At 52.1% G+C, this 22401-nt stretch overlaps 1 protein-coding gene across 2 annotated transcripts in view; it reads left to right on the top strand.

Annotated features, from left to right (window-relative positions):
* STK10 (serine/threonine kinase 10) overlaps positions 1-21089 on the top strand; it is a 44649-nt gene extending 23560 nt beyond the window's left edge. The window contains exons 3-19 of one of the 2 annotated variants that reach the window (XM_071443598.1): positions 1633-1681; positions 4715-4864; positions 6664-6736; positions 7307-7501; positions 8534-8615; positions 9374-9508; positions 10220-10873; positions 12102-12232; positions 13777-13900; positions 15093-15272; positions 15945-16037; positions 16201-16330; positions 16729-16853; positions 17455-17643; positions 17911-18036; positions 18689-18802; positions 18904-21089. In XM_071443598.1, the coding sequence (XP_071299699.1) occupies positions 1633-1681; positions 4715-4864; positions 6664-6736; positions 7307-7501; positions 8534-8615; positions 9374-9508; positions 10220-10873; positions 12102-12232; positions 13777-13900; positions 15093-15272; positions 15945-16037; positions 16201-16330; positions 16729-16853; positions 17455-17643; positions 17911-18036; positions 18689-18802; positions 18904-19044 (2691 nt within the window). In that variant the 3' untranslated portion in view covers positions 19045-21089. Of the gene's footprint in view, positions 1-1632; positions 1682-2032; positions 2042-4714; positions 4865-6663; positions 6737-7306; positions 7502-8533; positions 8616-9373; positions 9509-10219; positions 10874-12101; positions 12233-13776; positions 13901-15092; positions 15273-15944; positions 16038-16200; positions 16331-16728; positions 16854-17454; positions 17644-17910; positions 18037-18688; positions 18803-18903 lie in introns of those variants that run through there. The other variant, XM_071443599.1, reaches the window with a different exon arrangement.
* The last annotated feature ends 1312 nt before the right edge of the window (positions 21090-22401 follow it).

Here is a 22401-nt window from a genome sequence, read left to right as displayed (position 1 = left end):
CTGCCCTTGTTGAAAATGCACATTTGGAAGTTGAAAATGCACATTTGGAAGTTGAAAATGCACATTTGGAAGTTTCCTGTGTTCCCAGTGCCCAGCTGCAGCCTGCTGGGCCTGGATGGACACTCAGGCTCACGCTGCTGCAGAGGGACTGGTGCTGCTCATTTCCTCATTGCCAGGCTGCAAACCTGGCTGGAATTTTGTGAGGTTTGCTCTGAGGAGCCCAGGAAGGGCTGGTGGCCGCTGCTGGTTTATTCTGCTCTGATGAATGTGGTGAGGAGCACCACACAAGCAATGGTTTGGAATGGTGCTCCTGGGGCTCTTTGGGGTGACAGTGGGGCACAGGGCAGTTCTGTGCCTGGGGACAATTCCTGCCCTTCCATGTGCTCAGGAAGCTGCTGGAGCTCTGGCTCAAGGTATTAAACAACAAGCAAGTGTTGTTGTGTCCCACTGCTGCTCTGCTGGCCCCATCCCTGCTGCCAGGCTTCCACCTGCATGCGTGGGCATGGGTTCTCCTGGTTTGGGGATGGTTCTGTTGTCTTCTTCCCAAATATTTCTCTCCCTGGCCCCTGGTTATTCTCCTCCAGTGGTGCCCCTGTCACACCTGCCTGGGTTTGTCCCCTCAGTTTGTCCCTCTCTGCCTCCTTGGCCCTGGGCTGATTGCCCAGAGCAGCTCCAGTCCTGCTCCTGCTCCCCATTGTCTCCCAGCAGGTGATAGGGGTGGGATGTGGCTTTCCTGGGGCTGCAGGATCAAACCATGGGAAATGGATCTCGAACCTTCTCCCCTGAGCTCCTGGGCCAGTGCTTGGAGCTGCTCTGAGCAGAGAGAGAGCTGAGCTGTAAACAGTGCTCAGGGCTGTCCTCAGAGTCACCTCTGGCATTTCACCACTCTGGAATGCTGCCCTGTGTCACCTCCACGAGGAGGAGAGCTGCTTGGAGAGGTGAAGCAGCTCTTGTCCCCTGTAATCCCTGGCTGCTTGAAATTGCAATCAGTTGATGTGAGCAGGGGACTGCTGAGCCTGTGCAGAGCTGAGGGGAGAGGATCTGCATCCCTGAGGTGCTGGGGACCACTCATGGCAAGCAGATGTGTGGGACTGGCAGGGCTCTGCACATCCCTGGGGAAGAATGGCAGCATCTGGGGAATGTGCTCACCCTGTTTATTGACACGCTTTCCCCTCAAACTGCTCCAAATAAGAGAGCAACAAACGACTGAGCAATGTGGGGAAATGAAACCAGCTAAAAAACCCTTCCCTAAAGACACAAGAGCCCTCCCCATCGCTCACTTGGCAGGGAAAACCCTGCCTGAAGCCTCTCAGCCACGTCAGCTTGCAGCTATGACAGTTATCCCACCCTGCTGGCAGCGCTGCTCCCAAGGCAGGGGAGGGATGGAAACGGGGGCAGCCCCAAATCCTGAGGCTGCTGCTGGGCTGGGCAGCAGCTCCGGGGCTGCTGGGGGTGCCCCAGCCCCGGGAGGGTCCCTGGGAGCTGGGCAGAGGGCGGCACCTGAGCCCGGGGCTGGCAGCTCCTGGCAGTGCCCAAGGGGAGCTCACAGGGCAGGGAATCCAGCCCAGCTCTGCTCCCCTCCCCTCGCCCAGTGGGACCCAGCCTGACCTTAACCCTCTCTTTGCCCCCCAGATCATGATCGAGTTCTGCCCGGGCGGGGCCGTGGATGCCACCATGCTGGGTGAGTGCAGCCGTGCCCCCTGGGCATTTCCAGCAGGTGACAGGGGTGGGATGCCACCATTCCAACCATGCCACCATGCTGGGTGAGTGCAGCCGTGCCCCCTGGGCATTTCCAGCAGGTGACAGGGGTGGGATGCCACCATTCCAACCATGCCACCATGCTGGGTGAGTGCAGCCGTGCCCTCTGGGCATTTCCAGCAGGTGACAGGGGAGATAAGGGTGGGATGCCACCATGCCACCATGCCACCATGCCACCATGCTGGGTGAGTGCAGCCGTGCCCCCTGGGCATTTCCAGCAGGTGACAGGGGTGGGATGCCACCATTCCAACCATGCCACCATGCCACCATGCCACCATGCTGGGTGAGTGCAGCTGTGCCCCCTGGGCATTTCCAGCCCCCTGGCACCAGGGGCAGCCCTCAGACACACGGCAGGCATGGGTGCCACCGCTGCCCTTTCTCTCCCAGGGGTTTGCCTGTTTCCATCCCCTCAGCAGAAGGTGTGGCAGCTCTGGGGGAGTTTTTGGGCTATTTTAATGTCCTTTTGTGGTTTAAAGCTGCTGGGATCAGCAGGGGTGGGGACAGGGGAGGGTCTGGCTGCAGGGGAAAGCTGAATTTCAATGTTTGTCTGCTGGGGGCACTGGGATCCCGTTCCCACAGCTCCCAGCAGGCTGAGATGTTGAAGCTGGGTTCCTGTCAAGGTGAATTTCCCCAGCTGCTCTTGCTGACTTTTCTATGTGGTATCAGGCATTGTGAGGCACACAGAGCTCTGCTGAGCTGCAGTTTGCAGCAATCTCCCCTCTCCCAACTCCTCCCTCCCTCCCTCCCTCGCAGAGAGAGCTGCTGGGAGCATGGATGGTGGCTGCACCCCAAAAGAGCCCTGGCTGGGGGCAGCAGATGTGACACTGACACCACCCTGCCAGGGCCCTGGGACAGAGCCACATCTCCCTGGGGGTTACTCCTTGTCAGCCCTGATCCCTCCAAAGGCCTCACTTGCTTTTTATTCCCGAATTTATCATCTTTAACTCAGCCCTTAAACCTCATCCCTCCTTTAAGGAACTCTAAAGCTGCTCCAAATCACTGCATGAAGAAATACCTTTCCTGAAGTGCTGGAGGGAGTGATGCCTTCCCATGGGAAACCTCAGCAGCGGGGTTTTACCCATCTCTTGGGACACAAAAACGCTCCTGAGCATTCCTGGCTCCTCTCAGGAGGACCTGGCAGGGGCAGCAGAGAAAACCATGAGAGAGCAGCCTGGCTGTAGCTCTGTGACCCCTGAGTGAGGGTGGGGAGGAGCTGGAGCTCAGGAATGCTCCCAGAATTAGTAAATCCAGAATTAGTAAATCCCAGAATTCCAGAAATGCTGAATGCTGCCTGGTCCACCCCTCCCATCCCCACCTGCAGCTGGGGTTTGCCCTTCAAAATCTTATGTACAAAACCCATGGCCCACTGGAACTTCTTTTTGCCAGATGGAGGGTGAAAATCGTCATCTTTTCCCAGAGCAGGGGAGACATTGGTGAGGAGAGGAGGAGCAAAGTGGCTGAGCCAGCAGCCCCAGGCCGTGGTGAAGGTCCTTGCTCTGAGCAAACATCTGGCCCAGTTGCTGGGGTCCCTCCATCAGCCCCATCTGGTGCTGGCTGAGCCCTTCTGGAGGAGGGATCTGCTCTGCAGAGGCCCTGCTGAGGGAGGGAGGGCAGCTCAGGAGATGCTGCCCATCTGGAGGGGGGTGATGCTCTGCAGAGCTCTCACCCTGGCCTGGTGGAGGTGGCCCAGCAGAGCTCAGAGTTCATTATATTATATTAGTATATAATTATATATATATATATAATATATATATAATTATAATTATTATAATTATTATAATTATTATAATTAATATATGTAATATATGTTATATATTATTATAATATATACAATTATAATTATATATTATATATAATTATATATTAATATAATTATATAAAATTATATAACTATATATATAGTTATATATAACTAATATTATATATATAAATATACTGAACTATATAATATAACTATATATATAACTATATAATAATATAATATAACTATATATAATATATAGTTATATATATTATATATAATATAATATAAGTTATATATATATAATATAAGTTATATATATATATAATATATATATTATAAGTTATATATATATAATATAACTATAAATATACTGAACTAATATAATATAAATATATATAATATTAGTTCAGTATATTATATCAGCCTTCTGAGAACATGGAGTCAGATTCATTCCTTCCAGCCACGGGGGACCCCAGAAAATACCACACCTGAGTGTGCTGGCATTGAGGGATGCTCCTCTGCTCCTCCCCAGGGAGGTCACTCCTGTCCCTGTGAGCACCAGAAATGGCATCACTGAATCACAGAGCATCCTGAGCTGGGAAGGACACACAAAACCCAGCTCCTGGCCCTGCACAGGACAGCCTCAAGAACCCATCACGTGCCTGAGAGTGTCCAGGCACTCCTTGAACTCTGGTGCTACCCAAACCAGCAGCTCAGAGCAGTGGCTGTGGATAACCCTGCTGAGCATTTCAGTCCTGTTCCTTTGGGAAGTGCTGTGTGTCCCTGGGGATGTTTGGGGGGCTGCACTGCACCCCCACAGCAGGGACCATTCCCTGGGCCCCCTTTCCCTGGGCTTCTTGCCTGTGCTGAGCCAGTGCAGCTCCCTCCTCTCACAGAAGCATGTCTGCCTCCCCAAATTGTCAGGGAATTTGGAGTTCTGACCCCATCCCAAGCATTTCTGGCTCCTCCTCCTCATCCTCTCCCCCACTGTCCCAGTGAGCATTCCCAGCAGCTCCAAGAGGTGGAAATCCTGCTGCAAGTGTTGCCTCAGGGAATAAATCACCTTTACAAGCTGCTTTCCATCATCCCCTGCTGCTCTGACACAGGGACAGTGGCTTTGCCATGTCCTGCTGGGTAGCCTGGCCCTTCCTGCTGCTCAGGTGAGCATCCCTTGATCCCTGTCCTGTCTGACCCCCCTGTCCCTCCCTGCAGAGCTGGACAGGGGCCTGACTGAGCCCCAGATCCAGGTGATCTGCCGCCAGATGTTGGAAGCTCTGCACTACCTGCACAGCAAAAGGATCATCCACAGGGACCTGAAGGCTGGCAACGTGCTCCTCACCCAGGATGGGGACATCAAGCTGGGTGAGTCAGTCCCTGGCACCTCCCCAGGGACAGCTGGAGCTGCATCTGTAGGGTTTGGGTGTCCCTGAGTGTCACTGTCATATTTTCTGAAAAATTCCTTCACCGGGATTTCTTCTCCTGGGAAGCTGAGAAGCCTCAGAGAAAAAGGAAAACAATAATTACCTGCTTTGCTTCTCCTGTGTTTTGCTGCTCTCTGGAATGTGGTTTGGACATTTGTTTACCAACAGGTGGTTGTTGGATTGGTTTCCTGTGAGTTGTTTTGACTTCATGACCAATCACAGCCAGCTGTGTTGGGACTCTGGAAGGAGTCATAGGTTTTTCAGTATTATCTTCTAGCATTCTGTCTGTATCTTTTCTCTATTCTTTAGTATAGTTTAGTATAGCATGTATGATATAATATAATATAATATAATATAATATAATATAATATAATATAATATAATATAATATATTTTTAATGTAATATAATATATTTTCAATGTAATATAATATATTTTCAATGTAATATAATATATTTTTAATATAATATAATATATTTTTAATATAATATATTTTAATATAATATAATATATTTTTAATATACCATACCATAACAGCCTTCTAAGAACATGGAGTCAGATTCATTCCTTCCTGCCATGGGGGACCCCAGAAAATACCACACCTGAGTGTGCTGGCATTGAGGGATGCTCCTCTGCTGCCTCCCCAGGGACAGCTGGAGCTGCATTTGCAGGGTTTGGGTGTCCCTGAGTGTGCTGGCCTTGAGGGATGCTCCTCTGCACAAGGAGGGGAAGGTTTTATTCCATGGAAAGGCAAATGGAGCTGCAGCCCCCAGGGCACAGCCAGCTCAGACCCCCTGATGCATTTCTCCTCCCTGGGTTTATTTAATCCCTCTCTGAACCCGATTTCTGTGGGTTTTGGCCTGCTGAGCATCCTGAGCAGGGTTGCCAGCTGGCAGGGCTGGGAGCTGGAGCAATTCCTCTTATCTGCACAGCAGCTTTGGTGGTGACAGGGGCAGCCTTGCCAAAGGGTTCCTTTGCCAGCTCGCTCTGCTCTGGAGCTGAACTGGGGGAGGAGAGGCTGGATTTGTCTGCAGGACAGGCAGGGACACCCTGAGCTCAGGCTGGGCATGGGTGACAGCTCCTCCAGCTGCCCCCAGGGCTGTCCCAGAGAGCAAACCCACCTGGGCTGGGCTCTGGGCCCCCTCCAGGTCTGACCGCTTCCATTTGGGCTGAGCTCAGATGGGACAAAATCAGGGAGAGGCATCTTGCAGTGGCTGGGAGAGAAGGAATGGAACAGCAGTTTGGGGTTTCTGCTCTAAAATCAGCCTTTTTGCTAGGAAATAAATCCTGAAATCTGCTGTGGTGGAATGTAACAGCACTTTGGGTTTTCTGCTCTAAAATCAGGCTTTTTGCTCTGAAATAATAATGAAATCTGCTATGGAGGAATGTAACAGCAATTTGGGTTTTCTGCTCTAAAATCAGGCTTTTTGCTAGGAAATAATAATGAAATCAGCCATGGAGCTGCTTTTTTTTTTTGCAGCAAAGAGCTCCATTTCCTCACAGACGTGTAAAGTTTGGCAGGAGGGGGTTGTTGTGCCTGTTTTATAGCACATGGGAGAGGAAAACCCTGGGGGTCATGTAGCCCAAACCAAGCTGAATTCCTGATGCTCGGCTCAGAGGACACAGCCCCGTGACATCAGTGTGTGTTGTTTGCTTTCCAGTCTGTGTCTCAGCCAAGTGTGCTAACTCAGAAGGGTTTTTCAGCTTTCCTCCAGCCTCTAATGTTATTGCTCTTTGCAGCTGACTTTGGGGTGTCTGCCAAGAACGTGAAAACCCTGCAGAAGCGAGATTCCTTCATTGGGACCCCTTACTGGTGAGTCCCCCGCTCCTGAAGGGCTTCATTCCTGAACACCAGGTTTGCTCTGAAGCTTTGGGGCGTGCTGGGCCACGCTGCCTTAGGGTGGGAGGATCTGCATGAGGATTCTTGGCCATTTTCTTGCACACTTCAAGGTTTTTCCCTGCCTGAGCAGAGCTGCGAGCAGCCCGTGCGCTGCAGAGGGGTCGCAGTGCTCCAGGCTTGCAGCGAGGGTCACACGAGGGTGCTCCCCCCATCCCGGGGCTGAGATGGGCTTTGAAGCCACTCCAAGCACATGGGGACGAGTCCCTGCCCCAGAAGCACAACCTCTAAATCGCCCCAGCTTGCTGGAGGAGTGGAATTGCGGGGATTAATTGATGCTCTGAGGCAACATCCGCGCCAGATGTCAACGGCCTGGGGGTTTTCTGGGGAGCAGGGAGGGGGCTGCACCCCGTGGAAAAGATGCTGCTGCTTCTGAAGCCCGGAGCTGGGGGGAAGAGCTGTGTTTCCTGCAGCACTGTGGGTTATTTGTGGGTTATTTCATTGCTGCTGCCAGGCCTCACCCCGGCCCCGCTCTGCCCCTCGCAGGATGGCCCCGGAGGTGGTGATGTGTGAGACCATGAAGGACACTCCCTACGACTACAAGGCTGACATCTGGTCCCTGGGCATCACCCTGATCGAGATGGCTCAGATTGAGCCCCCCCACCACGAGCTGAACCCCATGAGGGTCCTGCTGAAGATCGCCAAGTCCGACCCACCCACGCTCAGCTGCCCCTCCAAATGGTGAGGGGGCAGCCCAGGGGCACCTCCCAGCTCACACAGCAGGAAAAACCAGTTGGCTTTAGCAGTTTTCCTTCATTTGGGTCGGGGTTTAGCTGTGTTCCAGCTCCAGCTGTGCGCAGGGGGCTGGGGAGGCAATGCTGGCTGAGGGCAGGATGCTCACACTGTGCTCTCAGTGTCCAGGCAGCACAGGGAGAGCTGCTGCTCACCCACAGACCCCCCAGAACCAGGGGTGACCCCTTGGCTGTTCTCAAAACAACCCGTGTGTATGAAAGGCAGATTTTTCTCTAAAGCTGGAGATGGCCAAGAGCTCCAGAATTGCTTTCCCTGAAGTCTGGAAAGCCATTTCTTCACGTAAAGGAAAAATAGACAGTTAATTTAAAGAAAACAAGCCACTAATTTCCATTTACTTATTTATTTATTTATTTATTTATTTAATTAATTTATTTATTTCTAAATCATAAAAGCTGCCGCAGGTGAGCCAGCAGCGAATGACTGGCAGAGGCCTGGAGTCACAGCAGTCCCAGGGATTGTCACAGGCAGCAGCCAGGGTGGGAGCTGCCTCTGGAGCTGCCCACAAGTGACATAAGGCCACACTCTGCAGCTCAGAGCTGCACTTTGCAGGCTGAGGGTGCCCTCCTATGGGGTTCCTGCTCCTTCACAGCCACCCTGCACACTGGGGCTCTGGGGATGGCTCCTTGTCCCCAAGCAGCTGCTGCTGCCATGGGCTCCCTTGGGGGACAGCTGCTGTGTCCTGCCCTGCCTCTGCCCATGCCTGGTGCACAGGGGTATGGGCTCAGTCCCCACCATCTGCTGCCAGCACAGGAAAAGGCAAAACCTGGTCCCTGACCTGGCCCTGTTACTGCTTCTCATACAAACAATCAGAATTACTGAGCACAGGGTTTCCCATGGGAGCAAAATGCTGATTATGGCCAGTTGCAAGCTGGGGCAGAACCTGCTGAGGGATCAAGCTGATCCCTCTGCTATTTGAGGCCTTTCCTGTGCTGAGTTTCTCACCACCAGCTGTGTTTGAAGGTCCCTGGAGTTCAGAGATTTCCTGAAGAAGGCGCTGGACAAGAACCCAGAGACCCGGCCCAGTGCTGCCCAGCTGCTGGAGGTAGGGACCAGACTGGTGATCCCAGACTGGATTCACATCATTTCTGTCTTGTTTAGAAAGTTCATAGCACTTTTCAGCCACTAAAACTGTCCAAAAAGCATCAGCAATATTTTTCCCTTTGGAGCAACCTGTGGACACCATCTGGAACAGAAGCAGCTCCTGAAAACACCCCTGTGGCAGCCAGCTTGGGCTGTGCCTGGTTAGCCCTGACTGAAATTCAATTCCTTTCCTCCTGTCCCTTCCCAAAATCACAGCAAAAACTGGAAGCTGCTGTGAGCAGAGTGATCCCAGTGCTGTGAGCAGAGTGATCCCAGTGCTGTGAGCAGTGATCCCAGTGCTGTGAGCACTGAGTGATCCCAGTGCTGTGAGCAGTGATCCCACAGCTGTGAGCACTGAGTGATGATCCCAGTGCTGTGAGCACTGAGTGATTCCAGCCCCATTCCAATTTAACCTCCCCCAGGCTCTCTTTGCTCCCAGGGATCCTGCCCTGCTCATGGTGACATTCTGTGGGCAGATGTCCCTTGTCTAAATCCCACTGCTGTTTTTTGGGGGGAGCTGCTGCCATAAAGCAGCTTTGGGGAGCATCTGAGGTTCAGTGTGCCCTGAAGCTCAGCCAACTTCTCTCCTGTGAATTCCTGTGCGGGTAAATCCCAGTGACACTGCAAGGAACCCTCATGTCTCTGAAAGCCCAAAGCCCTCCTTGGGCTCACAGGGTGTGACTTTGGCCACCTGACATTTTCCCTGTGCTTGGTTTTCAGCATCCCTTTGTCAGCAAGGTCACCAGCAACAGGGCCCTGCGGGAGCTGGTGGCCGAGGCCAAGGCTGAGGTGATGGAGGAGATCGAGGACAGTCGGGATGAAGCAGAGGAGGATGACTCCTCAGAGTCTGCCTCGGTGAGCAGCTGCACCACCGTGGCTGTGCTGGGGGAAAGAACCTTTTTTCAGCTTCCAAAAACTGGTTTGGGTCACGTCAGGTGGAGGGGAAGTGGTTGATCAGCCAGGGAGGGGCTGGGTTTTGGTGGCTGCCAAGGGCATGGAGAAATAATGGGATGGTCCAGTGCCCACTCACAGGAGGGGCTCATGATAAGTGGTTAAAAAACAAAAGGAAAAGGGAAAAAAAAAAAAAAAAGGGAAGTAAGCCCTGCTGCAGGCTGGAGAAACTGGAAGGGAAGCAAACCCAGCAGCACATGGAGGGGTCACCAGCCCAAGGAGGGAGCTGGGCACATCTGCCCCTGGGCTGGGCTCTTTGCAGGGGACACCTCAGGGCTGCTTGGGGACGTGTCTCAACCTCCCTCCTCTGTCACAAAGGAAAGTGGCTCCTCCACAGTGGAGTTAGCCATGGGAAAAGGAGTTTGGTGTGCAAATTCCTCAGCTGCCTCTTAAGGATGTGCAGGTTCTGGGGCTTTTTCATTGCTCCTCTTCCTTCCCCCCAGGATCCTTGGGGCCGCAAACCTGGGGAAGGATGGAAGCATCCCAGGGCAGATGTCCTGAAAGGGACATTCCCTGCCAGTTCAGTTCAGGGTTACCTTGCTGTGCCTTGTAGTCCTTGCAGTTGTGTTGAGTGGTGGTGCCAAAGCCAACATCTGCCCTTGCCTGTCCTTGCAGCCCCCTGGGAAGCACAAGAGGGACCCCTCTGAGGTGAGCCAGCTGAGCTTTGATGGGGAGAAACCTCCAGACTCATCCTTGCCCAAAGCCCTGAACGGCTCCATGGGGACTGGCAAGGACACCACAGAGGGCCAGAGCCACAAAGCCTCAGACAAAGGGGTGAGCAGTGACGGTGACAAACCGGAGAGCAACCACTCCACAAAACCCAGCTCGGCCTCCTCGGCCACCCAGGACAAGCCGGACATCATCCTGCAGCCAGGACATTTGGGAAACTCAACGGAGGGGAACAAGGAGCCCAGGCCAGGCAGGGAGGAGAGGAAGAGCCTTGAGGAGAGGAAGAGCCTTGAGGAGAGGAAGAGCATTGGGGAGGGGAAGAACGAGGATAGGAAGAGCCTTGGGGAGAGGAAGAGCCTTGGAGAGAGGAAGAGCATGGGGGAGAGGAAGAGCATGGTGGAGCGACCAGAGAGTGTTTTCCTGGAGAACTTCAGTGAGGAGAAGCTGGCCAATGGAAGCCTGGAGCCCCTGGGGCCATTCCCCCGCTCCAAGAGGGACTCAGACTCCGGCAGCACTTCGGCCTCTGAGAGCATGGACCTCACCATCTCCTTGTCTGCTGACCTGTCCCTCAACAGGGAGAGTGGCTCCATCTCCCTCAAGGTGAGAGCGGTGCCACAGGGTGCTGGAGAAGGTGCAGGAGGGAGGAACCCTTCCCCAGGGAAAGCTTCCCAGGGTTTGTTTTGCATGCTGCCTGTCCCAGCTGAGCTCAGGCCAGCACAGCAGGCTGGGTGCAGCTGTGCCAGGGGATGTGGCATGTCCTCAGGTGAAGGAGGAGCTCTTGGTGGAGCTGCTGAAGGTTCATGTGTCCTCTTCTGTGCCAGGCCACTGAAACCTAGGGGAGGTCTGATGTCTTGTGTCTATTTTGTGTGCAGTAACCACACCATGGCCCTGACTTGTCCTTGCTCAAGGGTGAAACCCCAAATGGGGCTTCCTAAAGTTTATCCATAGTCCATCACTCTGCTACTCTTCCTTAGCACTCCTGATCCCAGGGAAAAGCTCATCTGGGCTTGTGCCTCTCAGTTTTCCCAACCTGCCCTGCATCTGGCCTGGTTTGTGTCAGCAGGGACTGCACAAAGACCTCCCAGGCTTCTTGGCTTTTGCTAAAGCTTCCTAGAGCCTGGGAATGCCTGGCCTGGAGCTGCCCAGGTCAGCAGGGCTTCGAGGAAGAGGCAAAATAACTGGAATGGTATTTGCTGAGCTCCAGGAGAAGAAATGCTGTGACTTGAGGGGGCAGAGGGATGTGTTGCACAAGATCTTTGTCACACTGCCCGCATGAGTGAGAGGTTCCCGGCACAGAAACGTGCCTGAAAACCTTTCTTGGCAAAACCTTCCCCACCTCCTGCTGGGAGCTGGAGAGCCAACATCCCCCAGAGCAGCCTGCAATCCCTAATGATTGGAAATGTGGTGCTCTTGCACAGGAATTTCCTCCTCCTCCTCCTCCTCCTTTCCAGGACACCTGGAATCCTTGAGGAGGAGGAATACGATGCCACACATACGATGCCACGTGTGGCATTTGCTCTCTGAGTTGGTCCTTGAGAAGGGGAAGGAGTTTTTTTTTTGGTTTTTCAGGGAGTAAGCCATGTGAGGAAGGTGAGGAAGGGTCTTTGGGAGGCGGGTCAGGTTTCTTCAGGGTGGAAGTGCTGCTGCTCCATGCTTTGGTAGCCAGGCCGCATCTCCAAATTCACTGATGGCTTGTGCTCTGTGTGGCTTCCTTCTGTATGTTCCTCATGAATAGCAGGGCACTAAAATTGCTCTGGGGGCCCCAGTGCAGCTCTTGCAGCCCTGGGGAGCTGCTTCAGGGCCCCTCCTCTCCCCCCTGCCACCCCAGGACTCCCGGCTGCAGAAGAAGACCCTGAAACGCACCCGCAAGTTCGTGGTGGACGGGGTGGAGGTGAGCGTCACCACCTCCAAGATCATCAGCGAGGACGAGAAGAAGGATGAAGAAATGAGGTTCCTCAGGCAAGTGGGGCGCTGGGAAGGAGGAGAAGCAGGGTTTTCCTCTCCGTGAGCTAATCCAGGGGTGACCTAAAATCCTCTTGGTTGTGTTGGTCCCGCTTGGGCAGGGGAAGGAGGGATTCAGCTCAAGATGCAGCAAGGCTGTGACAAGGGGAGGTTTGTTGTGGCTGGCTCTGTCCTCTGGGGATGCCTGAACGTGTCCCCAGGGCTGCAGATGCCTGGCTCAGTGGAAATTAGCTGGGAAATCTTCTCAAGATGTTCCTCTCCCTTTTGTTCTCAAATCTCCTCAGACTTCATTAACAGAATGGCCAAGGGAGTTGTAAACTCCTGGAGCATTATTTAATATTCATGGGTGTATCCTCCCTGCTTGATGACTCCTTTGCAGATCTTGCAGCTTTCAAACCTCCCTGACTTATCCTCAGAAAGAGGAGCTGCTGTTTCTAGCACTGAAATGAAAAGGCCCTTAAAATAATTAAAATACAAATTGTTTCATTTGATGCCCAATTCCAGGCTCCCTTGTGCTGCTCTCGGGGACTCCCTGAGAGGATAATTTATCCTAAACACTGTGTCCCTGTGGCTGCCTTATTCCTTAGCCCCAGTATCAGATTTATGTAAAAGCTCATTAGCAGAGCTTATTTACTGGTGAGCTGGATGAGGGGAGGGATGGGTCAGAATTTGGGAAAAATGCCCTTTTTGCCACCCAGGTGTGAATAAGAATGGATACAGAGCACAGAGGCCAGGCCAGAGCAGTCTAGCTTGGTGTTAGCATTCAAAACCACATAATCACATAAGCAATTATATGTGGTGCTTTTTATTTAAGAGCTCTGGGAATTGGGGTAGTTTCTACCCAAATCTGACTCTGACCATACATTCGAGGTGAACGTGTTTTATACTCTATCGTTACATAACTTTCATGTTTAATAATTAAACTTATATTGTTCTATTGTATACACAGATTTCAGCTAAACATAGCTTCTCATGGTTCCCCCCTTAAATTTCTAACATGGTTTCTCATGATTCTTCTTATGATTATACAATAATTATATTTAGTTGCTAAACAATCATCACATCTAACAATTATATCATTTATCATACTGCTTAAGCAGGTGCAGTGATCTGAGAAAACACAAAGCCCAACATTTTCAAAGTCTGTCTTTAACATTGTCCAGGGCTCCACTATCACTGGGACTTGAGGAGCAGTGAGCACTAACCCAGCTGGCACAATGGGTATTTGGGTATTTGGGCTGCTGGGGGACACCAGTGCCTGCAGAACCCCCTCAGGAGCCTTGCCAGGGCTCGTTTGGGAAGCTGTGAATGCTAAAGGGCCTTACCTGTGGGAGCAGGTGGTTTTCCAGCAGTTCCCATGAGCAGCATCCTGCTCCCAGAGCCTGGAGCACATCAGGCAGCCGGGATCTCCCTCCTGCCCACAGGGTGCTGTGGGCTGCAGCTTCCACTTGCTGCTGAAACACTCTGCCTGTGGATGTGCCCATCCCTGCCCTCTGAGCTTGCCTGACCCTGCACCTCTGTGCCCCCCTGCCCCTCTGCAGGCGCCAGGAGCTGCGGGAGCTGCGTCTGCTGCAGAAGGAGGAGCACAGGAACCAGGCCCAGCTGAACAGCAAGCACCAGCTGCAGCAGGAGCAGATGCTGCGGCGCTTCGAGCAGGAGATGATGGTAGGAGGGCAGGGAAAACCCTGGGAATCAGCTGGGAGCCCAACTCAGGGATGCTCTCCGGGTTGCAACAGCCCAGGGCATCACAGGAACCCCTTTGGGCTTTGAAGCATGGATGGAGGATGGAGGTTTTGTGGGCATTAAGCACCCTGGGAAGCACTGGCAGCCTTTGCTGGCAGGGTGTAGCAGGGAAAGGGTTGTTCTGGACTTTCTCTCTTTAATGATCTTTTCTTTGATGTCTGTTCATGGATACTGTGAGAAACAGTTTATGTTTACAGTGCTGTTGTAATTCACAGGAAAAAAAAAAAAACCTTTAAATAAGAAAGCAGCATGGCCTGAGTGTGACAGCAGGAAATCTGGCAAGGCTTGGAGTGTAAATTGAATAAACTGGCCTCACACATTTGGTCCCTTCTGTTGAAGTAAAATAATATTGTAGCTAATCACACAATGGTGTGGGTTGGAAGGGACCTTAAAGATCTTCTCCTTCCATGGCACAGGGGCAGTGCTGGAACACAGAGCTCCAAACGTTGTGAGGCATTGGTTGGAAGTTTCCCTCCTCTGTAAAGAGGCTCAATGTTGGAGCACAGAGCTCCAAACACTGTGAGGCATTGGTTGGAAGTTTCCTTTCTCTGTGAAGACGCTCAGTGTGCTCCAAACATTGTGAGGTGTTGGTTGGAAGTTTTCCTCCTCCCTAAAGAGGCTCAATGTTGGAGCATAGAGCTCCAAACACTGTGAGGTGTTGGTTGGAAGTTTCCTTTCTCTGTGAAGAGGGTCAGTGTACTCCAAACGTTGTGAGGTATCAGTTGGAAGGTTTCCCTCCTCTGTAAAGAGGCTCAATGTTGGAGCACAGAGCTCCAAACCTTGTGAGGCATTGGTTGGAAGTTTCCCTCCTGTCTAAAGAGGCTCAAGGTGCTCCAAACATTGTGAGGTGGTGGTTGGACGTTCCCTCCTCTGTAAAGAGACTCAGTGTTGGAGCACAGAGCTCCAAACTTCATGAGGTGTTGGTTGGAAGTTTCCCTCCTCTCTAAAGAGGCTCAACCCAAGCAAGAACAACCCCCTGCCCACCCCCCTTTTATTTTTTCCTCTTTTCACTTTTCTTTTTAAACTTTCGGAACGCAACGAAGCGAGAACCCTAACCCTAACCCTAACCCTAACCCTAACCCTAACCCTAACCCTAACCCTCTTTCCTGGGCAGGCAAAGAAGAAGTTCTACGACACGGAGCTGGAGAACCTGGAGAGGCAGCAGAAGCAGCAGATTGAGAGGATGGAGCAGGAGCACGGGCTGCGGCGGCGCGAGGAGGCCAAGCGCATCCGCCTGGAGCAGGAGCGCGACCACGCGCGCTTCCTGGAGCAGCTCAAGCAGATGAAGAAGGAGGTGAAAGTTTGTGCATGGGAGGGAGGGAAGGAAGGTGATGTCCTGCACCTCTTTCTTCCTGAGAAGTTCAGCATTTCTCGTGGCAGGACTTGAGAGGGAAGTGTTTTATGGGGAAAGTCTTGATTTTGGGTGGTTCCTGAGGTGGTTTTTGGGTGATTCCTGAGGCCCTATTTTGGTGATTCCTGAAGTGGTTTTTGGGTGATTCCTGAGGTGGTTTTTGGGTGATTCTTGAAAGCCTTTTGGATGATTCCTGAGGTGTTTTGGCGTGTTTCCTGAGGTTTTTTTGGTGATTCCTGAGGTGTTTTTCGGTGGTTCCTGAGGTGCTTTTGGGTCATTCCTGAAGTTTTTTTGGTGATTCTTGAGGTGCTCTTGGGTGAGTCTTGAGGTCTTTTTGGATGATTCCTGAGGTGTTTTTGGGTGTTTCCTAAGGTGCTTTTGGGTAGTTCCTGAGGTTTTTGGGTGATTCCTGAGGTGTTTTTTGGATGATTCCTGAGGTTTTTTGGGTGATTCCTGAGGGCCTTTTGGATGATTCCTGAGGTTTTTTTTGGTGATTCCTGAGGTTTTTTGGGTGATTCCTGAGGGCCTTTTGAGTGATTCCTGAGCCGTTCAGTGACTGGAGGTAGGCACTTTCCCTAAAGTGCCCTGCAGGGAAATTTAATTTCCTCCCCACAGGTGAAGAACGAGGTTGAGAAGCTGCCACGGCAGCAGCGCAAAGGGAACCTGAAGGCGAAGATGGACGACTTCACCCAGAAAAAACAAACCATGGTGAGACTCAGGGAACATCCCCCCAGTCCCAAGACTGGGAAATGTGCAGCAGAATAAAGCATCCTTCCTGCTGGAGGGACTGGCAGGTTCTGAAACACCAGCAGCTGCTTCCCAAGCTGCAGCAGAAGGAGAGCTCGTGGTGGCACTGCTGCTTTATTAACAGGAACAGGAGTTTTTGGCCAAGCAGAAGGAGGACCTGGAGCAGGCCATGAAGAACATCATTGCCCAGAACAAAAGAGAGATCTGTGACAAGGAGCGTGAGTGCCTCAACAAGAAGCAGCAGCTGATGAGAGGTGGGTGGCAAAGGCTGGGAGGGAGGGGAGGGAGTGCTGCAGCCATGGCTTTACCCAGCCCTGGCTCTTCCCACGCAGCAGATGCTGTGACAGAGCTGCAAGCTGGCAGGATGGGATGTGGAAAAAACCAGCCTTGCCAGGTCCTGTCTAAATGTTTAACAATAATAATACTTAGTGCTTTAATCTTCAAAGTGCTTTACAAATACGAACCAATTAGGCTTCATAATTGCAAGAAATCAGGTTCCAATATGGTTTGCAACCAATTTCTCATGGAAAACAGGAGGTGAATGATCACCCCCAACATCTGCTGTGCTGTTGGTGTGCACAGGGGTCTCTCGAGCTCGGGACACTTTGTGTGACCAGGGTGGGTGATCTCCTGCTCCTTCTCCTCCCCACAGACCGAGAAGCTTCCATCTGGGATCTGGAGGAGCGCCAGCAGCAGGAGAAGCACCAGCTCATCAAGCAGCAGCTGAAGGACCAGTATTTCCTCCAGAGGCACGAGCTGCTCCGGAAGCACGAGAAGGTGAAGGATTTACACCCCCCTACACTGGTGTGGGTCAGCAAAGTGTCCAGGTGTCCTTGGGTGTTTCCCTTCCAGGCTGAAAGGGGGAAAATCACCAAGGCTGTGCGTTCAGTCCCTATATGGCCTATTCACTTAAGAGCTGGACTCAATCCTTATGGGACCAACTCAGAATATTCTGTAATTCTGTGAATTCTGTAATTCTAAGGGTGGGTTGGGAGTTAAAGGGCTTGGTCATTATTAGTGAAAAATAACCAGAGTACAGCTGGTGTCAAGAAGGCAATGAAGCCTTCTTGCCTGGGGTATGTGCTCTCTGTTGTGTGCATTTAATGTGCAAGAAGTTGGGAATTCTGGGGGGCTTTTCTGGAAATCTGCCACTGCCCAGGATTTGGCATGGTTGATTCCCAGAGCATGGAGTGAAGATTGGCACTTCCAGCCCCTTCTCCTCTGCTTTCCCAGCACGTTCAGTCCTTGCCATCTCCTCTTATCCCTCTGGAGTGTCACCAGCCACCTCCAGGCTATTCCCAAATGTGCCCTGCAGCTCCCCTGTCCTGCTCAGGGCTCTGGGGAGGTGTCCCTCCCTCTGAGCCCCGTGTGCCTGCAGGAGAGGGAGCAGATGCAGCGCTACAACCAGCGCATGCTGGAGCAGCTGAAGGTGAGGCAGCAGCAGGAGAGGGCCCGGCTGCCCAAAATCCAGCGCAGCGAGGGCAAGACCCGCATGGCCATGTACAAGAAGAGCCTCCACATCCACTCCAGCGGCAGCGCCTCCGAGCAGAGGGAGAAGATCAAACAGGTCAGGGCCTGAAAAGGCACCAGGAGCTGAGGCTTGGCTTGGTGGGGGGGGAGAAAGGTGCATTTCCCCAAATGCCAGAGTTTAACTTACTGCTGGGTTGGAGGGCTCTGTTTTGTGGCGTTGCGTGTGGTTTCCAGCGCTGCCTCCACTGTGACAAAGCAACACAAATTCCTCCTTTCCTGTGCAATAATGGAAGCTGGGCTGGTCTCTCAGGCAGCCCCAGAGGCCAGGGCAATGCTGCCTACACGTTGCTTTTCCCTCTGCCAGTTTGCTCTGCAGGAGGAGAAGAGGCAGAAGGCAGAGCGGCTGCACCAGCAGCAGAAGCACGAGTCGCAGATGAAGGACATGCAGGCCCAGTGTGAGAGCAACACCAGCGAGCTCCAGCACCTCCAGGTACTCATCCCTCATGGCTTGGGCTGCCAGAGCTGCCTGTGCAGGGCTCAGCCTCTGGAGGGGTGCCTGCAGAGGACTCTCAAGGGTTGATGTCCCCTTGCTCTTGCCTTGAGAGGGTTTTGTTGCTGTGTCTAAATGCAGAGCTCAGAGTTCTGAATGTCTCTGCCCAAGACATTGGGTCTAAACGTGGAGCTCAGAGTTCTGAATGTCTCTGCCCAAGACACTGGGTCTAAATATGGAGCTCAGAGCTCTGAATGTCTCTGCCCAAGACATTGGGTCTAAACGTGGAGCTCAGAGTTCTGAATGTGTGTGCCCAAGACATTGGGTCTAAATGTGGAGCTCAGAGTTCTGAATGTCTCTGCCCACAACAAATCCTGTTTGACTGTAAGAAATAGATTTAACTAAAGCTGATAAGCCAAGAAATATTTATAATGTATTATAATTAAGAAATAATTAGCTTCTGATTGTAATAGCATGAATTATAATCTGCATTGTCTCACCCTTCATGTGAGACTGGAAATGGAATAAAAGTTTTTAAAACACCTCTCAGTTACCCCATCCCTGAGTCAGAAAAGAGCTTAATCCAACATCTGACCACTGGCTGTACAGTTCCAGCTGCTGACAGGTGTTGTGTTTGCTGATGTGTTTTCAGAACGAGAAGTGTCACCTCCTGATTGAGCACGAAACCCAGAAGCTGAAGTCCCTGGATGAGAACCACAACCAGCACATGAAGGAGTGGAGGGACAAGCTGAGACCACGGAAGAAGGTGGGGCTGTGAGCAGGGTGTCCTGGCTGGCTGGAGGGGACAGTGCCCATAGCTCCAGAGCCATCTCAAACCCAGCTCTTGTGTTGTTCTCTTTGCTCAAGGCCCTGGAGGATGAGCTGAACCAGAAGAAGCGTGAGCAGGAGATGTTCTTCAAGCTGAGCGAGGAGGCCGATGGACAGGTGCCAGTGTCGCCATCCAAACACGCCAAGTTCGTCCCCTTCAGCTCCTCAGAGAGCTTGTAACACCTGGCAGGCCACCAGCTGGGACTGGCCGTGTCCTCCTGGCCTGCAGGGGACAGCTTGGACTGGGAAGAGCCTCTCAGCAGCCCCTTGTCACCTCAGCACCCTCCTGCCTGGGATAAACGTGGCCTCTGCGCTGAGGGACGCCGGCTGGAACTTGGGGTGGCTCTCCCAGGAGCTCCAGGCTGGGATTTGGGGCAGGAGCCCCTCTGGATTGTACTTGCACTGATGGCTGGATGCTTCCGGGGTGAGCCTGGTGCTCACTGGGTTTGTCAGCTCAGACTGGAGCAGTGCCCACTCTGGTCAGGAGAAACAGCCCCTGGGGCAGGGCTGTCACCTCCCTCTCCACCCTGGCTGCTCCTGTCCCAGTCCTTTGTGGGGCCTGGCCTGGGGCACAGCAGCTCTGGCATTGTCTTAATCTCACCCTGGCCTTACACTTACCCCTCTCCACCACGGCCCTTTTATTGCCACAGAGGGACAGAGATTTGGGGGTTTTTTGCCTAGGGAGGGCTGGGTTTTTTCTTTCCTCCTGCTCCCCACACAGCCTGTGCAGAAAGGGTCTGGGTGTGCTCCCAAAGATGCTCCTGCTCTTCCTCTGCTGTGACCAGTGGCACCACAGCCCCCGTGGCACTAACTCTGTTCTCAGAGGCTGGCTTTGGGCTGGTTGCACTGCCCAGCTGCTGCAGGCTCTGGTTCTGAGGCCGTGCAGGTGCAGAGGGGACGCTGGGGACAGCGCTCGGTCCTGCGGTGACACAGTGGCTGTCACTGTCAGGTGCCTTGGGGATGAGCGGGGGTCAAGGGTGTTACAGCCAGAGCTCTCGTGATCACACAGGTGCTTGGGGCTGGATTTCCAGTCTTCTCCTGTGTGGGGCATGTGGGTGAGGCAGCCTGGCCAGAGGGTGATGGCTGCACAGCATCGTTTGGGGGGAGCAGTGGGACAAGGGAAGAGGAGATGCAAACGGGGCTTGTTGCTCCCAGCACCTCCTCGTCCACTGATGCCTCATCTCCCTGTGATGTGCCACAGCTTTTTGGATGGTTCTCCTGGCTGGGAGTGGTGGCAGAGTGGCAGAGCAGGTCCTCTGTCCTTTCTGTCCCCTCCTGCTGCACAAGGCAGGGCTTGGCTGAGCTGCTGGGTGGGAATGGGAGCACAGAGCTGGGGAGGGGTCAGGGACCTCACTGGCAGCACCTTCTTCTTTACACAACCCAAAGGTGTAAGGCAGCACTTAAGGATTTTTTTCTGGACAACATTGTTTGTTTTAGATCTGTTTCTTTAGCAAGAAAAAAAAAATATTCCTGCTTAAAAAAAAGGGAAAGAAAATATAAGAAAAAAGTTGCTATTTTTGAGTCCCCTCTGTTGATTTACTGGCATTTCAGGGAAAGGTGGTGTGTGATGTGCCTCACTTCTAGGTACTGGGCTGAAGGAGGCAGCCCCCAGGCCTTTAACTCTGGATCTGGGGAGTGCATTCCCTACACTTTTACAGCTCCTAATCCATATTTACAAACTTCCTGCAGGCTGGCAAGGCTCTGTCTCTTTGGGCCATCCCAGGTTACCCAGTCTGATTTCACAGCAGTGATGTCTCTGTTAGTGAACACAGGAAGGGTTCCTGCCCCACCTCCAAAACGTGGATTGTGCCTTCCAGATGTGCTAACACCTGGCTGGGGGCTGATGGAAGGTTAATGAATGCCAGGGGATGTTCCTAAATGGGACAAGGGCTGGCTGGAGACTGTGTTTGTGTTCTCTCCCTGGGTGTGCCAGGCTCCAGTACCTGTCCCTCACCTAGAAGGGGGGCACATCATCTGTGTCATGTTTACAGCGTGGTTATCATTCTCCCTCCTTTCTAAAGAGGATTTTTTTGTTGTTGTTCCCTGTTCAGAAGGAGCCACAATTAAATCCAGCTTGCTTTTCGGGGGGGGGGGGGGGGGTGGGACACGATTTTAAAAATTGTGGTTTCAAATAAAAAGGGTTTTTTAAATATTTTGTAAGATATCTTCAGCGGGGCCACCACCATGATGTAAAGACTTCTCTAATAAAGTCACAGACTCAGAAACCTGGGCACGGGTCTGATTTTGTGCCTGCTTGCCAGCTGTGACCTCAGCTCAGCTTCGCTTCTGCCCTGGGTTTTGCTGACTTGGAAAAACTTCTGGTGTGTGAGCTTTGCAAGGCTGAATAAAGGCGAGCTGGAGCCTGTGCTGCTGCTCAGGGCAGGGACATGTTCAGCACCGAGCTGAGGCTCTGGGGTCTGAAGGGAAGCAGCCGCTCCCTGGGTGCGTTCCGTGCCTGCTCAGACGGTGCTGGGCTGACGCTGCCCGGTGAGCAGGGAGTACTGCAGCCGAGAGCAAAGCAGTGCTGCAGGCTCCTTTTCCTCTGCATTAACGGGAACCTCGCACAAACCCTGCAATTCTCCCAAGGAGATGCTCCCCTCTCCCTTCCCACGCTCTCCTCTGATCAGGAGGAGAAAAAATCGCGTTTTGCCCTGTGGGTGCAGGGGAAGATCTCTGCCTCGTCCCCTGGGCTGCTCAGGAAAGCTCCCACCACAGAACCCAAACGCCCTTTGTGTCACCGTGATATTCTCTGAAAAATCCTCTTTGCCCAGGATTTTCTCCTGGGAAGCTGAGAGGCCTCAGAGAGGAATGAAAACCAAAATTCTCTGAGTGCTGCTGCTGTGTTTGCTGCTTTGGAATGTGGCTTGGACATTGTTTACCAACAGGTGAATGCTTGATTGGTTCCATGTGAATTGTTTTTAATTAATGATCAATCATGGTCCAGCTGTGGAGAGGCTGAGAGGAGTCACAGGTTTTTATTATCATTCTTGTTAAGCCTTCTGATGTATCCTTTCTCTTTCTTTAGTATTGTTTTAGTATAGCAATATAATATAATATAATATAATATAATATAATATAATATAATATAATATAATATAATATAATATAATATAATATAATATAATATAATATAATATAATATAATATATCAGCCTTCTGAGAACTTGCAGTCAATTCTCCTCTCTCACCTCGACCTGGGGACCCTCACAAATGCCACACCCTTTATTCCCTGCTCACAACTTTTCACCTGCTGCTTTCATTGATTCCTCTCAAGGACACACCACATTAAATTCAGGCAGCTTTGACACCAGCACATGGAGCTGCTGTGGGTTTACCCTCAGTTTTGGAAGGGTCTGCCAGAAGCTGCCGATTTAACCTTGGATTTCCTGCAGGAAATGGCCTTGCTGGCAATGTCCAGCCCAGGTAAGTGCAGCACCTGAGTTCAGGTGAGGTGCTGGAAATGAGATGGAATTGGGAGTGTGAGGTGGTGCTGGTGAGGTTTTAAATGAGCAGAGAGAGAAGGATGAGCAAAGCCTG

Source organism: Agelaius tricolor, unplaced genomic scaffold (assembly GCF_023055355.1).
Source record: "Agelaius tricolor isolate 1412-34295 unplaced genomic scaffold, bAgeTri1.0.p SCAF_18, whole genome shotgun sequence".
In the NCBI taxonomy this organism is placed as follows: domain Eukaryota; kingdom Metazoa; phylum Chordata; class Aves; order Passeriformes; family Icteridae; genus Agelaius; species Agelaius tricolor.
The sequence above is the reverse complement of the archived record's forward strand: the minus strand, read 5'-3'. Positions and strand labels throughout refer to the sequence as shown.